The sequence below is a fragment of the Eptesicus fuscus genome, chromosome 12 (genome assembly GCF_027574615.1).
Source record: "Eptesicus fuscus isolate TK198812 chromosome 12, DD_ASM_mEF_20220401, whole genome shotgun sequence".
NCBI classification, from domain to species: Eukaryota; Metazoa; Chordata; class Mammalia; order Chiroptera; family Vespertilionidae; genus Eptesicus; species Eptesicus fuscus.
The window spans coordinates 32,414,160-32,431,382 of record NC_072484.1 but is presented as its reverse complement, the minus strand read 5'-3'; the positions used below and the strand labels follow the sequence as shown (position 1 = coordinate 32,431,382).

Sequence of the window (17,223 nt, the reverse complement as noted above, 5' to 3'; positions counted from 1 at the left end):
GGCTGCACCGGTGACGATTACACTGGGAACCAACACATGGCTCGCTGGCTGGCGTGCAGCAGTCAGTGCATGGGGGCCGCCTGTGACTTCATCTAAATGAATGCAGAGAGATGAGGCCACATCCAACCTGTACATTTATTTACAAGGCACAAGCTGAGAGCAGGTTGGGGGCTGCCCACGGCCTTTGCACTCCTCCGGGGCCTGCTGACTCCATCATCTGAAGCCCACGTGGCAGGGATGGGCGCCCACAGTGGCTGGGTTGAGCCAGCGAGGCCCTCAGGCAAGTCCGGGGGTGGTCTTCCGTGTCCCCCAGGCCGCTCCCTGCCCCCTCCGCCAGGCCTGGGCGTCCTCTCTCTCACTCGGAGTTCCTGTGTGTTGGTGGTCGGCAAGGAAGGTGGGTGGGAGCTGGAGCTGGCCAGATGGTGTGTGCTAGGCCTTATCGGTTGGGTGTAGGGAGGCAGGCGGGGCGTGAGGAGCCTCTCACAAAGCCTGCTCTGTCTCCCGGCAGCTGGGCCTCAGGAATGGACTTCGTTGCCTTCCTGCCCCACCAAGAGCCTCCCGTCCACAACCGCAGGAATCCCACACCCTGGGACCCCAGCCCGCCCACTTCAGCTGAGAGCAAGCTCAGGCCGGGGATGCCCGGGTGGGGCCAAGCAGGGGTCACCAGGCCAACAGTTCCACAGGGGGAGCCGGGGAGGGAACAACGGGCCTGTGGCATCTGGGCGGTGGCTGAGGGGCCGGAGCCTGTCGGGGGAGGCGTTAGCGGGCTGGATTCCGGCCACATCCGAGGCAGCTCTCATCGGGGAAGCGGTCACTGTGTGGGGGCGTGGGGAGCCCCGAGCCTCCCAGCCTGGCGCAGCCTTGTCCTGGCCCGCCCACCCTGGGGTCTGGCCATCTGCTCTGGCCTTCGGGGCTGTGAGGCCTCAGCCCTGGCCACCGTGCAGCCGCATCCAGGCCTCGGGCGCTTCTGGGGCTCAGACCCCCAGAGCCATCAGTGCCCCTGAGCTGCTGATCTTCTTGAAGCGATTGGCAGCGCTGACAGCAATGAAGTTTTTCTGGGGGATGGTGGAGAGGGGTCCCAGTCAGCATCAGGGCACCTGAGTGTCTCCTCAAGTCCCCTTTATTGCAGGAGGGCCAGATGCCAGGGAGGGTGCAGTGCTCAAAATGGCCACAGGAGGCGCCACAACGGCATCCTCCAGGATTCCTTCCTTCCACAGATTTGTCAGCCAGACTAGTGCTCTGTCACGGTGCTCCACGCAAAAGACAAACCCCTCGCCATGGCCAGTGAGGCCCTCCACACCCTGCCTCCCGCCCCTCTCTGCGCTCATCTCCCCCGCCCCTTTGGTTCTCCATCAGTACCGCTTTCCTACCTGCTCCTCACACTTGCCAACCATGCTTCTCCCTCAGGGCCTTTGCACTGGCTGTTCCCTCTGCCTGGGACACTCTTCCTCTGGGACCGCTCACCCCTCACCCCCTTCGGGTCTTTGTTCACATCGTCCCTCTCAGTGAGTCCTCCCTGAGCACCTCTTTAGCAGTGCGACCTCTCCTCTGGCACTCCTGACCATCCTTGTTCCTTCTAGAGCCCTTCCTTAACCCTTTTCATACCTCCCAACACCCCCCCACCACCACCACCACCACCAAAAGTAAGTCCACAAAGACTGAAATCCTTGTGTCTTACCCACTGGTGTATCCCCAGTGCCTAGAGGTAGCAGAGGCTCAGTCAATATTTGAGAAATGAAGGAAGGAAGCCTGTGATGAGGTCAGAGACCTTTTCCTGACCCTGAGCCCCAGGTGGACGCCCCTCCTCAGGGTGGAGGGGGTGGGTGGGAGGTCAGGAGCCAGCCCAGGACAAAGAGAAAAGCCAACCTTGTTTTCCAGACAGGGCCAGCCTGGTGGATGGAACCTGCCAAGGCAGGACCGCTGGGGCCCCGAACCTGGTGCCAGGAGCGCGTCCCGCCCTGCCGCCCCTCCCTTCAGCCACCCCCAGCCCCGTGGTACCTTCCAGCGTCTCTTCATGAGGTATTTCTTAAGCAAGATCTGGGACTTGAGGCGTCGATTACAGCGCTTGGCTTTCTCTGCCAGGTTGTTGAGCCAGGGGTGGGCGAGGCACTGGGCAGCGCTCATGCGGGCCCTGTGGGGAGGGTGCAGCGTGGAGAGGGTGGGTGGCATGCCCACAGGCACTGGAGCCAGCCGGCCTTCCAACCAGGTCCCACCCAGCCTGCGCACGCATGCACTGGGCTCGCACAGCGGGGTTCGTGTCCTGTGGTGAGCCTCACCCCTGGTCCTTGACGATGAGGTGGGAGACAAAGTCTTTGGCCTCATCTGACACAGCCTCGAAGGTCTCCTCGTCAAAGTACCAGTTGGCAGCTAGGACATTGTTTAGGGTCTCTGTGTCATCATCTCCCAGGAAGGGGGAGAGGCCGCTCAGCCTGGAGGGAGGGGATGGTAGAGGGCAGCGAGGTGAGATGGGAGATGCTAAGGCACCTTGGAGGGTTTGGGGGATGGGGATAGATCCTAGGAGGCAGCACCAGATGCTGAAAAGACCCCCAGCCTCTCACGTGGGACAGACCTGAGTTTGAATCTGGCTGGGTGACCTTGGGCAAGTCACTTCCCCTCTCTGAGCCTCACTCTTCTCATCTGTAAAATGGGCATAATCATCCCAGCTTCCCAGGGTTACAGTGAAGAAGAGGAATGGTGAGTGCACAAAAATGTCCACCACCCCTGTGCCCCCACCCGGGGTCATCAGAGATCTGCTGTCCAGAGCCCTGGGCCGGGATGCTATGCCTTTAGGGGCCTTGGTTTCTCCATTTGTAAAATGGGTACCAAGTTCCCCTTTCCTGGTTCTCCCTAACACTCCCAACACCCAGCAAAGCCCTGACTGAGTGAATGAGTGAGGTGAGACCACCTCACCTGGACCCCAAGGCCAGTCTTGGCCTCAGCTGCCCACCAGGCGCCCCAACCCCAGGAACACCATGCTCCCTTGGGGCTCACAGCATGTAGGTGATGACCCCCATACTCCACATGTCTGTCTTGTCGGAGATTTGGTCGTAATTCACCACCTCAGGAGACAGGAACTCTGGGGTCCCAAAATTCACCTTCAGCTTCTCGTTGGGGTTATACCTGGGGGTGAGACCAAATGCTCAGAGCACAGCCCACTGCCTCTCCCTTGCCCTCTGCCCTCCTCACAGGCTGGCCCTGGCCTCCCCCCCAGGTGGTACCTCCGTGCCAGGCCGAAGTCAATGATCTTCACCAAATGGCCGGTGTTGTTGACACACAGGATGTTCTCTGGCTGAGGAGAAGGGGTGGCCCGGATTGGCCTCTGGCCCGGCTCACCCTCCCTCCCCATTCAAGTCCACCCAAGTCCCAGGTCCAGCCAGAGGCCCAGGCTGCCAGAGTTAGCAGCCCATCCGAGCCCCCAGACCCGCCTGCTCCAGGCACGGATGTGGAGCCTGAGCACCCGAGAGGGATTTGGATGAGGCCTCGCAGCACCAGGCTTCTGGGCGGGTGCAGACGCATTTTCCCTCATCTCAGGCCAGGAGAGAACAGTGTTCTAGCAGTTCTGGGGAGGCAGTAATTCTGTGCCCTGGTGAGGGGCTAGCTCAGGGTCAGCACCAGGTGCGAGGAGCTCCGGAGACCAGAGAAAGAAAACACCAGCTCGGGGCTCTCAGAGGAAGCCTCTCGGGTACGGAGGGGCTTCGCGCGGCTCCCGGCATGCTCTAAGAGGTGCTACTCTTGTCTCCCCAGTTAGGGATGACGCCAACACCTACACACGTCAGGCCCTGTGCCCGTCACTTTCCGCGATTAGCTCCTCCATCTTTCCAACAGCGCTGTGAGGCGGAGACTGTCCCTTCCCGTGCCCATTTCACAGCTGAGAAAACTGAGGCTCAGACCCAGAAGTGACTTGGCTACAGTCACCCAACAAGTACGTGACAGTGCCAGGGCTTGCTGCCAGGGCCGCCTGACTCCAGCGCCGGTCTTCCGGTATCACTCTGCCTGCTGCCAGCCAGTGAAGACCCATCGTGCGCGCTGCAGGGTCGGGGCCGGGCAGACAGCGTGCTTTCGGTCTTCTCTCGGCCCCTTTGCTCCCCACCCTCAGTATCGACCGAAGACCCATAGGTGCTCCGCCATGGCTCCCAGAATCCTTTGTGAGTGAAGTTACTTCAAGGCTAGTCCCTCCCACTCTGGGTCTTCATATAACCCAAGGGCACGGCCAGTGGATCATGAAATCTATCGCTTCCCCTAACCTGCTGTGTACCAGGACTGAGCGAGGTCGGAAGAGGGATATACATATCCTTTCATTAAGCATTTTTTGTCAGCGCCTGCTCTGTGTGTGTTGCTGCACTGACACTATCCTCACTGACTTGTTTTTCTGACCCCCCTCCTAGTACGTCAGCTCCATAGGGGCAGGCCTTTGTATCTGCACCTGCCGCTGGAGCACTGTCTGGCACGGAGTAGGCCCTCAACAAATATTTATTGACTGAAGAGACCAACACCTGCAGTGTCTTTCAGGGCCCAGCACAGAAGCAAATGCTTTTGCAACACCAATTAGTAAGTTCTTTGTGGGAGGCACTGCGCTTGGGGGTCACAGGGCTGCAAAAGACATTTTCAACGAGTATCTAGTATTAGACCGGAAGCTCCTAAGAGCTAGGACCAAGTCTTCTGCTTTGTTTTCTGTCTCATTCTTTATTTCTGGTATTTAGTAAGTGCTCAGTAAACCCTTTTTGGGTCTACAGGTGGGAGGATGGATGGAGGGAGAGAAGAAGGGGTGGGAGGATGGAGGGATGGCTGGTTGCAACACTGATTTCAAGTGGTCAGATGCTGCTCCTGACCCTCCCGGGAGACCCGGCCCCAGTACCTTGAGGTCCAGGTGCAGAACCTGCATCTCATGCATGAAGAGGATCCCGTCGCAGATCTGCCTGACAAACACCATGGTGTCCACCTCGGTCAGCTGGTAGTCCTCGTCCACGATCCTCTCGAAGAGCTCGCCGCCCTCGATGCTGCATGCACAGACCCCTCTACAGGCTGCTCCTGGGCCCGCGGCACCCCCGCCCCCCCGGCCCCTCCCCCACTGCTGGCACTCACTACTCCAAGAACAGGATGATGTCATGTGGGGTCTCGATGGCTGCGTAGAGCTGGATCAGATTGCGGTGGTTGAGCTGGTTCATAACCTCGATCTCAAGCATCACCATTTCCTGGGGACCAGGGAAGTCGGGGGACCATCCAAGTGTCATCACTCCCTGCCCTCCACCCTCCAGACCTGCACCCTGACGGGAACCTGGCCTGGACCACTGCCCAGCCTCCTCTTCACTGGCCTCCTTGCCCACCCCCATTCCTGTGTCCTCACCACCCCCAGTCCTTCCTGCTGGGACACCGTTCCTTTGCAGTTCTTCCTCTCCTCCTGGCAGAATCCTGGGAATCCAAGGGCCCAGACCTCCCCGCTCATCTCTCCCCTCTCTCCTCGGCATTCTCCTCAAGCCCCATGACTAGGTAATGCCACCCAAATGTGATCAATCTCCAAATGCATCTCTCCACCTCTGAGCACTCCCTTGAACTCAACACACCCCTATTGCCAACTGCCCAGCTGCCATTTCCCTCGGATGTCCAGAGGCATCACAACTCTGTCAAGTCCAAAATTAAACCCTCGTTACCACCCCTTCCCCACATTTGAGCTTGTCCATTAGCAATAGGACAGCGCTCCTCACCCAGATGTGCAGGACTACAGGTTAGGAGCAATCCCAGATTCTTCTCTTAATCTCGCTTCCTCACACCCCATTTCCAACCCATTAGTCAATCTTCTGACTCTACCTTCAAACCAGATGACAAATCCAATGATTTCTCACTTCCTCCACCACTGCCTTCCTAGCCTACGCCACCATTATTTGTCACTTTGAGAAAGTTTGCAAGCCAGTTGTCACATTGGTAGTTTGAAATCAGTTATGGTAGAAATATTTACACCACGGAAATTGGCAAATGCCACCAGAAGAAATGGACTTTCTCCCTGGACTTTCTCACCCCACCCCCCACCGTCCCCAGGACATTGTATCACTCCCCGAATCACTTCATCTCTCTCATTCCATTCCTCCATTCATATCTCACCTTACATACATTCCTCAGAGAGGCCTAGCCTCGCCCCCCTCTATCTGCACATCCCCTCACAGCTCCACACTCCCTGTTTCTTACCTGCCTTTATTTTTCTTCCTAGCACTTCTCAGTTCCTGGCACCAGGCTTAATGTTGCATTTTGCTTTTTAGTTGTCTGTTTCTCTTCTCTAGCATGTCAACCCATAAGGGCAGGGACTCTTTTAGTTCACTGCCATTTCCTCTGCACATTGAATGGCACACCAAAAATTGCTTGGTAATTAATTAACCAATAGCTGCCTCCAGTGAATGTATGCAGCACACATGGATTGAGCATCTACACTGAGCCAGGCCCATGATAGAGGCCTGGGGACCCAGCAGTCAATAACATGGATCCAGGCCCTGTCAAGTGGAAGAGGCAGAGAAAGACAGAGTCACATAGAAAATACATGCCTCCCACATGTGCTCAGGCTCCGGCACTCGGAGCAGCTCCTCATGCTCTTTCTGGGCTCCAGGCCCTGCACATGCGTGGTCTCTGCCTGGAATGGCCATAAGCTCACTTCTCAGCTCCCTCTGCCTCAACTCAAGGGTCCCAGCATTCCCTGCGATTTCCAGCACTCAGCCTCTCCTCCCACAGTCCCTCCTTCTTCATAGTCTTCATGACAGCAGTCCAGGAAGGTTCCCTGACCCACAGGCTGAAACAGGAGCCTCCTCTGCCCTCTCCTCACTGCCGCCCTGCCCTGGCTTTCCCGGGTTACAGCTCTCACTACACCAGGAGACTCCCTCGCTCCATGTGAGCCTCTGCCTGCACTCCCTCCTTCCTTGTTCCTTCCTCACTTATTTCCCCTTCCTCCCTCCCTCCCTTCCTTCCTTTCTTCCTTCCTTCCTTCCTTCCTTCCTCCCTCCCTCCCTCCCTCCCTCCCTCCCTCCCTCCCTCCCTTCCTTCCTCCCTCCTTCCTCCCTCCCTCCCTCCCTCCCTCCTTCCTTCCTTCCTTCCTTCCTTCCTTCCTTCCTTCTTTCCTTCCTCCCTCCCTCCCTTCCTTCCTCCCTCCTTCCTCTCTCCCTCCCTCCCTCCCTCCCTCCCTCCCTCCTTCCTTCCTTTCTTCCTTCCTTCCTTTCCTTCCTCCCTCCCTCCCTCCCTCCCTCCTTCCTTCCCTCCTTCCTTCCTTCCTTCCTTCCTTCCTTCCTTCCTTCCTTCCTTCCACAACAAGCCCTGCTCTCGGCCTCCTCTGAGCCAGGCCGGGCTGGGTGCTGGAGGCAGAACTCTGGACCAGGCCTGTTCACTTTGGTGCTGCCTGAGGGCAGGGACCACAGTCACTTCACTTCCAGACGCCCAGTGCCCAGCGCAGAGCTGGCCCAGAGCCTGCACTGTCAGTGTTTGTTGAGTTGAACAAAACAGAGGGCATGAACACCCTGTCCCTAGAGGGGAAGTCCCGGGATGCCTTCACTAACTGAGGTGTCTGGTTTACGTTTAGGGGCATCAGGCCCCAGTGTAGGGCTGTCCATCTGTCCATCTGGACAGACACATGGGTAGAGGAAGGTGAGAGGCCCCCCCAGTCCAAAGATCCCCTCTCTCCCATAGCCACGCCCCCACCCCACTACCTTGTCTTTGGGTGTCTGTTTCTTGATGACCTTGGCTGCCAACTTGAGGCCGGTGGCTTTCTCTGTACAGGTGCAGACGGCTCCAAACTTGCCGCTGGAGAGAGAGACGAGGCTGGGGGTGAGGGGGTGAGGGGCCAAGGGCTGAGGGGGCCTGTGCTCTGGGCCCATCTGGATCCCCACCGTGAGAGGGGGGCACGCGTCCCAGCCAGCCCTGACTCCTTCCTGAAGCTCTCCTTCTGGGACAATGGCCGAACCACACAAACCGTGGGCACAGGAAGGGCGGGCTGATCCCAAGAGCGGTCCCTGATGTGACAGCCTGGAGCTCTGGGCCCCAGGGAGGAAACCTCCAGGGCTTTTCACAAAGCAGGAATCCACTGAGACAGACAGGAAAATACGTGCGCTCCTATAGGAGACACTGAATGGCCGGTGATGTCTGTGTGAGTGACCGCGGCATGATTAGGCATCAGCCACACGGCACCACTAGAAGCCAGTGCTCGTTGGCTGGGCCTCGCACAGGGAAGATGTAACGCTTCAGGGGCCCAGCTCTTACCCGCCCAGCGTCTCCTTGGAGTTCATGCTGAACTGACTGCTGACATTCCCGGTCCTCAGCTCCACGATGCGGTGCGGGAAGGGGGCCGGGGGTGGCGGGCAATCGTCTGGAGGCAGAGCAGAGCCATCAGTCAGTGCCGGGGGCTGCTGAGGACCCACCCAGCACTCCCCCCGCCCCCTACGCCACGCCCCACCCCTCACCCCCACCCCACCCCTGCCTGGCCTGGGCCCATACCTGGGGGACAGCTGGCTCCGGGACAAGGGCTAGGGGACTCAGTTTCCAATTTCAGCTCTGCCACCACCATACAAAATGGCCTTGGGAGGCCTCTGCTCACCTACCCCCCCCCCCACACACACACACACACCCCCGCACCACAATGGGGGTGGCCCATTAGACTACGGGGACCCTCCCCAGCTACCTGCATCCCAAGCCAGCGGCATTTCCATGGAAGAAAAAGTGATGGGATCTGCCTACCACCCCCTCAAATAACACCACAGGCCGGCCAGGCCAGCGGAATGGGTGCTTGGCCCGGGGGTGGGGAGGGGTGGGTAGATGGGGGGGGGAGGGGAGGCAGGGACGGAGTTTGGTGGGGAGAGGCTGCCACCTAGTGACAACCACGGTGAACAGGGGCGCTGGCGGTGGCCAGGCTGAATCATCGGGAATGGAAACCTCTTTATAAATAGCAAGAGGCGGCAGGGAAGCCGGGCCGGTGATAAATCAAACGGCCCTTGGAGGTGGTTCAGGTCCCGTCACCCTAAGGATGTGATCCCGGGGCGGGGCGGGGCGGGGCGAGGTCTCTGCCGCTTCTCGGGAGGAGGCGGGGCTCCTGGCTGCCGCCCAGCCGCCAGGCCCGCCCACCCTGTCTGGGTGGCACCGAGCCGCTCACTGGGCAGGCTGGCCAGTCTCCCAGGGCACCTCGGCCCAGGGGGGAGGGTGTCAGGACACTCTGGGCTCTCCTGACCCCATCTCACCCCACCCCCAGCCCAGCCGTACCCTGGCCCAAGCCTGGCCCCCCTCTGGCCAAGCTCACGCATGCTCAGTGGCTCCCTGCTGCCCGCTGGGTAAACCACGGCTCCCGGTCTGGTCACCAGTTCAGGCCACGCCGCGGTCCTGCCCCATCGCACGTGCCGACTCCCGTGGCCACTGCTTCCTCACAGACACCTGTGCTCCTCCGCTCGCGAGCCCGCCCCACCCCGTCCACCAAGTGGTTTAAGTACCGAAGTCCGGCATTTTAGTCCTTCTGCAGACTGACCTCCCCTTCCTCCGCCCAGAGTGGGTGTGGCTCCAATAACCTGCCTGGCATTTTCCAAAGCCCCATGTCAGCCAAAGTAAAAGAAAGCCCAAACTGAGCTCTGGCGTGAGGACGCCCCGAGAGGTGCAAGCCCTCTCCTAGCTGTGGATTTGGGGGCACTCGTCCCATTTCCTTTTGCCGAGCCTCCATTTCCCCATCTATCAAAAGGGTCAGGCACTCATACGGCCTGGAGTTGTGTGGCACTTAGATGAATCAGCCTGGGTGAGACATGGCTCAGAGCAATTCAGACCTCTCAAGTGGGGAAACTTGGGGATCCCCCTCCCCTTTTCCCTTGAGCCCCAAGACAGCCTCAAGCCCACCCCTGCCCCTGGCCTACCCAAGATCTGGAAGCAGTCCTCCTCCCTGGCTGTGAGACAGAGGGGCTGCCCCACCTCCCATCTCTCCGGGGGCACAGCCTGGAACTCGATCCCCCTCGAGGTGTCCCCTTCCACCTCAGCCTGGCCCGAAGCCTTCTCTCCTGCTTCCTGCTGGCTGCCTCGCGGGATGTTTTCCCCTCCTTCTGCTGCTTTGGCTGGCACGGGATCTGGGGGGCTGGGGGTCACGGGCACCCCTTCAAAGATGAGCTCCGATGCCTCATTTGGGGGCTTCTCAGCCAGCGGCTTCTCTGGGCTAGAAGGTGAGAACACAGAGGTGGTGCCCTTAGCAGCCACAGCCCCGCTGTGGCCTCCGGCAGGTCTTCTTGCTTCCAAAGCCTCATCTGCTCTCTGGAGCTGATGTAACCCTGCCCCCCAACCCCAAGTGCACGGGGCAATGTATCCAAAGCCACTTTTTGCAAAATCAAGGGATGTTAATATTATCACAAATGACTGTGGTCATTATCTTGACTATTAATACACTAATAGATAATAACTAACCATTAATAGGATTATTGATATGATCAGTCATTATATGGATATAATTAGGGAGCTAAATAGCTTTTGATTCATAAAAACAGTTGCAATGTGATTGATATTAATATAAAATTTAAGTTGATAGGGTGTTATTATTGTGGTTTACAACACATCATTAATGACCTGGTTAATCTGATTAGCACTCAGGTAAGTGTAATTGATTGCATCATAAGACTGATGCTTTCTTATGAAAAGTATTAGTAAGTTATGAAAGTGTTAGGAAGGATCTACCAATCTGCTATGAATCATCTTTCCATGTTATACTAATAATTATATTAACAAGAGGGGTTTTCCTTTCCTCCGGATAGCTCGGCTCCACCCTTGGCTAGACCCAAGTGCACAGACTACGGGGAACTCTGGACTTCGGGTGCCTAGAGAAGAGGGGTTCCACCTGAGCGGTCTCTGAGGCCCTCTCCTGCCTGACATGCTGGGCGTCTGTGAAATTCCTGCTTTATGCAAGGGGACAAGAAGGGGTAGCCAATGCCCAGGCCAGAGGGAGCTGCACATCAGGACTGCCCAATCCAGCACTGATTCCCAGGACAGAGGAGCTCAGCCCGACCCCTGGGACAGAGTCCCTTCCCTGACCGCAGGCAGGGCACTCACCTGGCGATGGCAGCAGGGCAGCTGGGGCAATGCAGAAAGGCTGGTGAGCCCCTCCTGGCCGCTGCTTGGCTCTCTGTGGCCTTCTTTCGCTCCTTGGGCTCCCCAGGATCCTGGCTGCCCGAGGCCTCCTGGTTATCGTTGTTGCTGGGCTTCTGGACACTGGCCTCAGCCGTCTGGGTCTGCTGGGGCAGGGCTGCTGGCTGCCCAGCACTGCCCACGTCGCCTTCTCCCTCGGGGCCCTGGCTGGTAGTTGAGGGCTGGGCCAGGCCACCTTTCCCTTTCTCTGGGGCACCTTTCTTCATGGTGGGTGGACCAGATCCTTTCTTTGGATCTGGGGGGCCAGATTCTTTCTTTGGGTTTGCGGGGGCAGGTTCTTCTTTCTTTGAGGCTAGGGGGGCAGGTTCCTTCTTTGGATCTGGGGGGCCAGATTCTTTCTTTGGATCTGGGGGGGCAGGTTCTTTCTTTGGATCTGGGGGGCCAGATTCTTTCTTTGGATCTGGGGGGCCAGATTCTTTCTTTGAGTCTGGGGGGCCAGATTCTTTCTTTGGATCTGGGGGGCCAGATTCTTTCTTTGGATCTGGGGGGGCAGGTTCTTTCTTTGGATCTGGGGGGCCAGATTCTTTCTTTGAGTCTGGGGGGCCAGATTCTTTCTTTGAGTCTGGGGAGGCAGTTTCCTTCTTTGGATCTGGGGGGACAGGTTCCTTCTTTGAATCTGGGGGTGCAGGTTCTTTCTTTGGATCTGGGGGTACAGGTTCTTTCTTTGGATCTGGGAGGACAGGTTCCTTCTTTGAATCTGGGGGTGCAGGTTCTTTCTTTGAATCTGGGGGTACAGGTTCTTTCTTTGGATCTGGGGGGCCAGATTCTTTCTTTGAATCTGGGGGTACAGGTTCTTTCTTTGGATCTGGGGGGCCAGATTCTTTCTTTGGATCTGGGGGGGCAGGTTCTTTCTTTGGGTCCGGGGGACCAGATTCTTTCTTTGGATCGGGGGGGCCAGATTCTCCTTTCTTTGGGTCTGGGGGGGCAGGTTTCATCTCTGGATCTGGGGGGGCAGTTTTTTTCTTTGGTTCTTGGGGACCAGGGTCTTTCTTTGGGTCTGGGGGGGAAGGTTTCATCTTTGGGTCTGAGGAGCCGGGTTCCTTCTTTGGTTCTGGGGGGGCAGGTTCTTCTTTCTTTGGGTCTGGGGGGGAAGGTTTCATCTTTGGGTCTGGGGGGGCAGGTTCTTTCTTTGGTTCTGGGGGGGCAGGTTCTTTCTTTGGGTCTGGGGGGGAAGGTTTCATCTTTGGGTCTGGGGGGACAGTTTCTTTCTTTGGTTCTTGGGGACCAGGGTCTTTCTTTGGGTCTGGGGGGGCAGTTTCTTTCTTTGGTTCTTGGGGACCAGGGTCTTTCTTTGGGTCTGGGGGGGCAGTTTCTTTCTTTGGTTCTTGGGGACCAGGGTCTTTCTTTGGGTCTGGGGGGACAGTTTCTTTCTTTGGTTCTTGGGGACCAGGGTCTTTCTTTGGGTCTGGGGGGGCAGTTTCTTTCTTTGGTTCTTGGGGACCAGGGTCTTTCTTTGGGTCTGGGGGGACAAGTTCTTTCTCTGTAGCTGGGGGTCCTTCGCCTGCTGCACCTTTAGGTGCATTGTCTGTAGAGGAGGTGAGACGTCAGTCAGGATTCACCCCCCTTCCCCTCTCTCCCCAGCCAGGCTCACCAGAGACCAGCTCTGGGCCCAGGTCCCCACTAAGCAAAGATTTGCAAATGCTTGTCCCACTGAGCCTCTGGGGCCCCTTGACGGGCTCTAGAGGTGGGCTGCTGGGATCTCAGAGTCCTGTATGGAGGGCTCCTGGTCCTCTGCTGGGCCCGGACATCCCGTCACTCCTTGCCCTGTATCTAGTGCCGTCCATGAAAGCTTCACATTTTCCTACTTTCTCTGGGGAGGAATTCATGTAAGCTCTTGACCCGCCCAGTCCTACCCAGAGAGAATTCGGATTTCTGAGTCCCCCATGCACCACACAAAGAGGTCTTGGGCACAGAACTACCACTGAGGAACTGGCCCAGACCTGGATCCAAACACCCCTTCCCAAGCTCCTCCCTCCGCCTCCTGCCCCAGCTTGGCACCTGTTGATGAGCTCTGGATTCCCAGCTCGACTGCTCCGTTTTCTGTCGCCATGAGGTAGGAAGGCGTACGCTTCCGCTTGTCTAACTCAAGTCTTTCTAGCTGCAGAGAGAAGCATGGGGTGTGTCAGGCTGTCGGAGTCCTCCTCTTGTCAGGCCGAGAGGCCAGGGCCAGCTGACTGAGGGGAGAGAGGTACCTGGAGCAGAGAGGGGCAACCTGGTGGCCGTCTGTATGGCAGCGGCTGCCCAGGAGCCGTCCTGGGGCAGTTGTAAGGGACTGGGCCGGGTGGGCAGAGGCGGAGGCAGGGGTGCAGGCAGGGGAGGCGGGGACGGAGGAGAGGATCTCTTACACCAGGGGCCATGCAGCTCGGACTGCCACCACCTGTCACTCTTGGCCCCCATTCAGAGGACACAGCATTCTTCCCACGGACCGACGGGGGGGTTGGGGGGAGTGGTGTTGGAACAAGCAGAAGAGAAAAAGGAGGGGGCACCTGGGGCTCCGGGGCACGGGGCAGCAGCCTTTTCCCATGCCTTGGCTTGAACAGGATCAGGGAGGGGCCTGGAAGAAGAGGGGATCTCAGGCAGGGCTGAAGGGCAAGATTATGCCCAGACTGGGCCCTGGCTCTGCCCACCTGCATCCCACATGTCCTGGGGTCCCCCAGAACCTGGTTAGAGCCGCACAGGCCCAGAAATAATCACCCTGACCCCAGTGCCCAGCTCTGTGCCCATGAGCTCTGCCTGGCAATTGGACCTACTTGGACCATCTTTGGTTAAGAAATTGTCTCAGGGGCTCTTGCTCAACATGCCCATGGGCCTAAAAGCCTTTTCTTTTGAAAATGTCTTTTTCAAATCATTGATCGGCTGCCTCCTGCATGCCTGCTACTGGGGATCAAGCCTGCAATCCGGGCATGTGCCCTGACTGGGAATCGAACTGTGACCTCCTGGTTTATGGGTCAATGCTCAACCACTGAGCCACACCAGCGGGCTACCCTTTAACTTTTTTATTTGAACCATGAACTACGTGAACAGTTTACTATTCAAAGTGAGTGAATATTTCCAATATATTTTTATTGATTTCAGAGATGAAAGGAGAGAGAGAGATAGAAACAAAGATGACAAGAGAGAATCATTGATTGGCTACCTCCTGCATGCCCCACACTGGGAATCGAGCCCACAACCCTGGGCATGTGCCCTGACTGGTCATGTGCCATGACCTCCTGGTTCATAGATCAACACTTAACCACTGAGCCACGCCGGCCGAACTGAGTGAATATTTTTTTAAGTGAGAAAATGCTGAGGAGGTTGGTACTGGCTAGAAAAAAAAAAAACAGAGTTGGAGCTCCTTCCTCATTCTTGACAACTTCTGCTCTTCCTGGCCCTCCCCTCCTCCATTTCTCTCCTCAAGGTCTGGTTGACAGACAGCCTGCCTCTTCTAGAAAGAAAAAATAATAACTGATCCTGTCTAGTACTTGCCACATGTGTCAGGCCTTGTTCTTGGTGCTCTTGTGTTGATTCACTCATGTGATCTTCAGAACAATCCAATGAGGTAGGTACAACTCCAGATGGGTAAACTGAGGCACGGAGAAGTTAAATAATTTACTCAAAGTCATCCAGTTTGTAAGGGACTGAGCTGGGACTTGAACCCAGGCTCTCTAAAGGGAAGGGAGCTCCCTTTTTTTTTTTTTTTTTGAGTGCATACTATTATTAACTTTATCCATATTGTCTTAAAACATCATCTTTTTAAAAAATATATGTTTTTATTGATTCCAGAGAGAGGAAGGGAGAGGGAGAGAGAGATAGAAACATCAAAGATTAGAGAGAATCATTGATCAGCTGCCTCCTGCATGCTCCCTACTGGGGATTGAACCCACAACCTAGGCATGTGTCCTGACAGGGAATCAAACCATGACCTCCTGGTTCATGGGTTGATGCTCAACCATTGAGCCACACCGATCGGGCTTTTTTTTTTTTCCCCCTCACCTGAGGAGTGAGGATATTTTTCCAATGATTTTTAGAGAGAGAGGAGAGACATCGATGTGAAAAACACATCAATTGGTTGCCTCCCGAATGTACCCCAACCGGAGGCGGGAATCAAACCTGCAACCCAGTCATGTGCCCTTGACCGGGAATTGAACCTGTGACCCTCCAGTGTGCAGGCCAACACTCTAACCACTGAACCATGCTGGCCAGGGCTTAAAACATCATCTGACAACTCTGTGGGAAGCTTTCATCTTATTTTCTAGGTGAAGACAGGGAGGATCAAAAGATTGAGTGACTTGCCATGGCCAGTGTGGTTCAGTTGGTTGGGCGTCATCCAGTGCACCACAGGGTTGCCTGTCTGATTCCTGGTCAGGGCACATGCCTGGGTCGCAGGCTCGATCTCCAGTAGGGTGTGAACAGGAGGCAGCTGACTGACATTATGCTCTCACCTCTCTCATGTAGATGTTTCTCTCTCTCTCCTGCTCCCTCTCTAAAAATCAATAAAAATATAATACATATATTTTTTAATTGAGTAACTTGCACAAAGTCACTCCACAAGTACGGGGAGTCCAGACAGAAATGTCCTTCTTCACAACCCAAAGTTCTCTTTCTTCCATAAAATTTCCCTGCCTGTGCTCACCCCACTGTCCCCGCTGGGGTCTCAGCATTCTGGAGGTTGAAATGCTTCCTGTCTGCACCTACTATTGGGAGCCCCTGGCCCCCCATTTGGTTGTCCCTGTAGCAGATTCTGGTTTAGCTTGAAATGCTGGACCTCCCTCCTCTGGCCTCCTTCAACTCCAGGTTGATCCCACTATGAACACTGGGAGCCCTAGAGGGCAGGGGCTGTGTGATGCTCACATGTGTCCTCAGCACAAGGCGTACTTGCCCATCAGTGTTTGAGGAGACTAGCAAGGGTCTGGACTGGGTATGGGAATTGCTCTACCATGATGGCCCTTGCTGACATCCTCTTGTTATTAGTGTGGTTGTCAATACGGCTCACTTATTGAGTGCCCACCAAGGGCCAGGCCTGACTCTGCCGAAGGCTTCCCTCCAGCTCATTGGATCCTCACAAGGGACTCCAGGGGCCAAATGTTAGACCATTTCAATGGTGCAGAAACTGATGCTAAGAAAGGGTAAGAGGCTTGTCTCTATTGAGTAGCTTCAAATTTCTCAGATTCAAATCCAGAGCCGCCTCCTGATGAAACCAAAATCCAGGCTTAGACAACATAAGGGGCTTAACTTGCTACCTTTGTCACGGTTGTGATTCCCAAATAATAAATAGCACTTACTGAACCCTTATGTAAACAGGCCAGACCTTGGATAAGTAACTTCATGAGTGTCCTCAATTCAGCTTACAATCTCCGTAGTTAGGAGCTCTGTCAGCCAAGCTGAGACTAACAGGCGTGGGCAAAGGCTTTTGCTTGTCTCCTCATCTGTAGGAGGAACATCTTCCTCACGGGGGGAGGGATATAGGAACAGGGCCTGGGTACATAGTACATGCATCATAAATGTTATTTCAACCCATTTCAAAGATGTGAAGGAAAACTGAGTCACTGGGTCTGAACCACCTAATCCAAGGCTCAGCTCATTACCACTCTGCCTGTGGCCTCTCTCCCGGGGTGGCTGGGACCGTTTAGCGAGCACAGATATTGAAATGCTAGGCACTGTCGGCCTAGAGAAGGTCAATGGGGGACGGAGGGAACATATGTCCCCGCCCCCCAACCCAGGCCTATTGTCTGTGTCCATGGGTCATGCATATATGCATACAAGTTCTTTGGTTGATCTCTTCCCACCCATCCACCTCCCCCGCCTTCCCTCTGAGGTTCCACAGTCTGTTCCATGCTTCTGTGTCTCTGGATCTACTTTGTTCATCAGTGTATTTTGTGGGGTCTCCATAATGATGTGGACATCCCAGGTGGAGGGCTCAGCTGTCCCTGCAGGCTCCTCCGTGGTCCCTTCCAGCTGGGATGAAACTGGCCTGGTTCCGGATCCACAGGATTGCAGCTTGCTGGCCGCCCAGGCTGAGCTCAGCTTGGCCAGCTGCTCCTGGGAGTCCCTGAGCTTCTTCTCAGCTCTCCCTTGGAGGCACGGGGGTGGGGCATGGGGAAACCCCCTCCA

General features: G+C 56.3%; 1 protein-coding gene across 1 annotated transcript; it reads right to left on the bottom strand.

Annotated features, from left to right (window-relative positions):
• Window positions 1-122: 122 nt before the first annotated feature.
• On the bottom strand, window positions 123-12,065 carry MYLK2 (myosin light chain kinase 2). The gene is made up of 11 exons (XM_028144633.2): window positions 11,035-12,065; window positions 9,858-10,150; window positions 8,230-8,335; window positions 7,680-7,773; window positions 5,083-5,192; window positions 4,856-4,997; window positions 3,219-3,289; window positions 2,992-3,120; window positions 2,277-2,429; window positions 1,999-2,131; window positions 123-1,055 (listed from the first exon to the last, which is right to left on the bottom strand). The coding sequence occupies exons 1-11, from the start codon at window positions 12,063-12,065 to the stop codon at window positions 975-977; spliced, it is 2,343 nt and encodes a 780-aa protein (XP_028000434.2). The 3' UTR covers window positions 123-974.
• Between the last annotated feature and the right edge of the window lie 5,158 nt (window positions 12,066-17,223).

Excerpts from the sequence above, each read along its gene's own strand:
- MYLK2 (XM_028144633.2), bottom strand. The coding sequence starts at position 12,065 with ATGAAACCTGCCCCCCCAGACCCAAAGAAAGGAGAATCTGGCCCCCCC. Across the intron at positions 4,998-5,082 it reads ATCATCCTGTTCTTGGAGTA|CATCGAGGGCGGCGAGCTCT; the intron begins GTGAGTGCCAGC and ends CTGTGCATGCAG. Across the intron at positions 2,132-2,276 it reads CTCATCGTCAAGGACCAGGG|GGCCCGCATGAGCGCTGCCC; the intron begins GTGAGGCTCACC and ends CCCTCCCCACAG.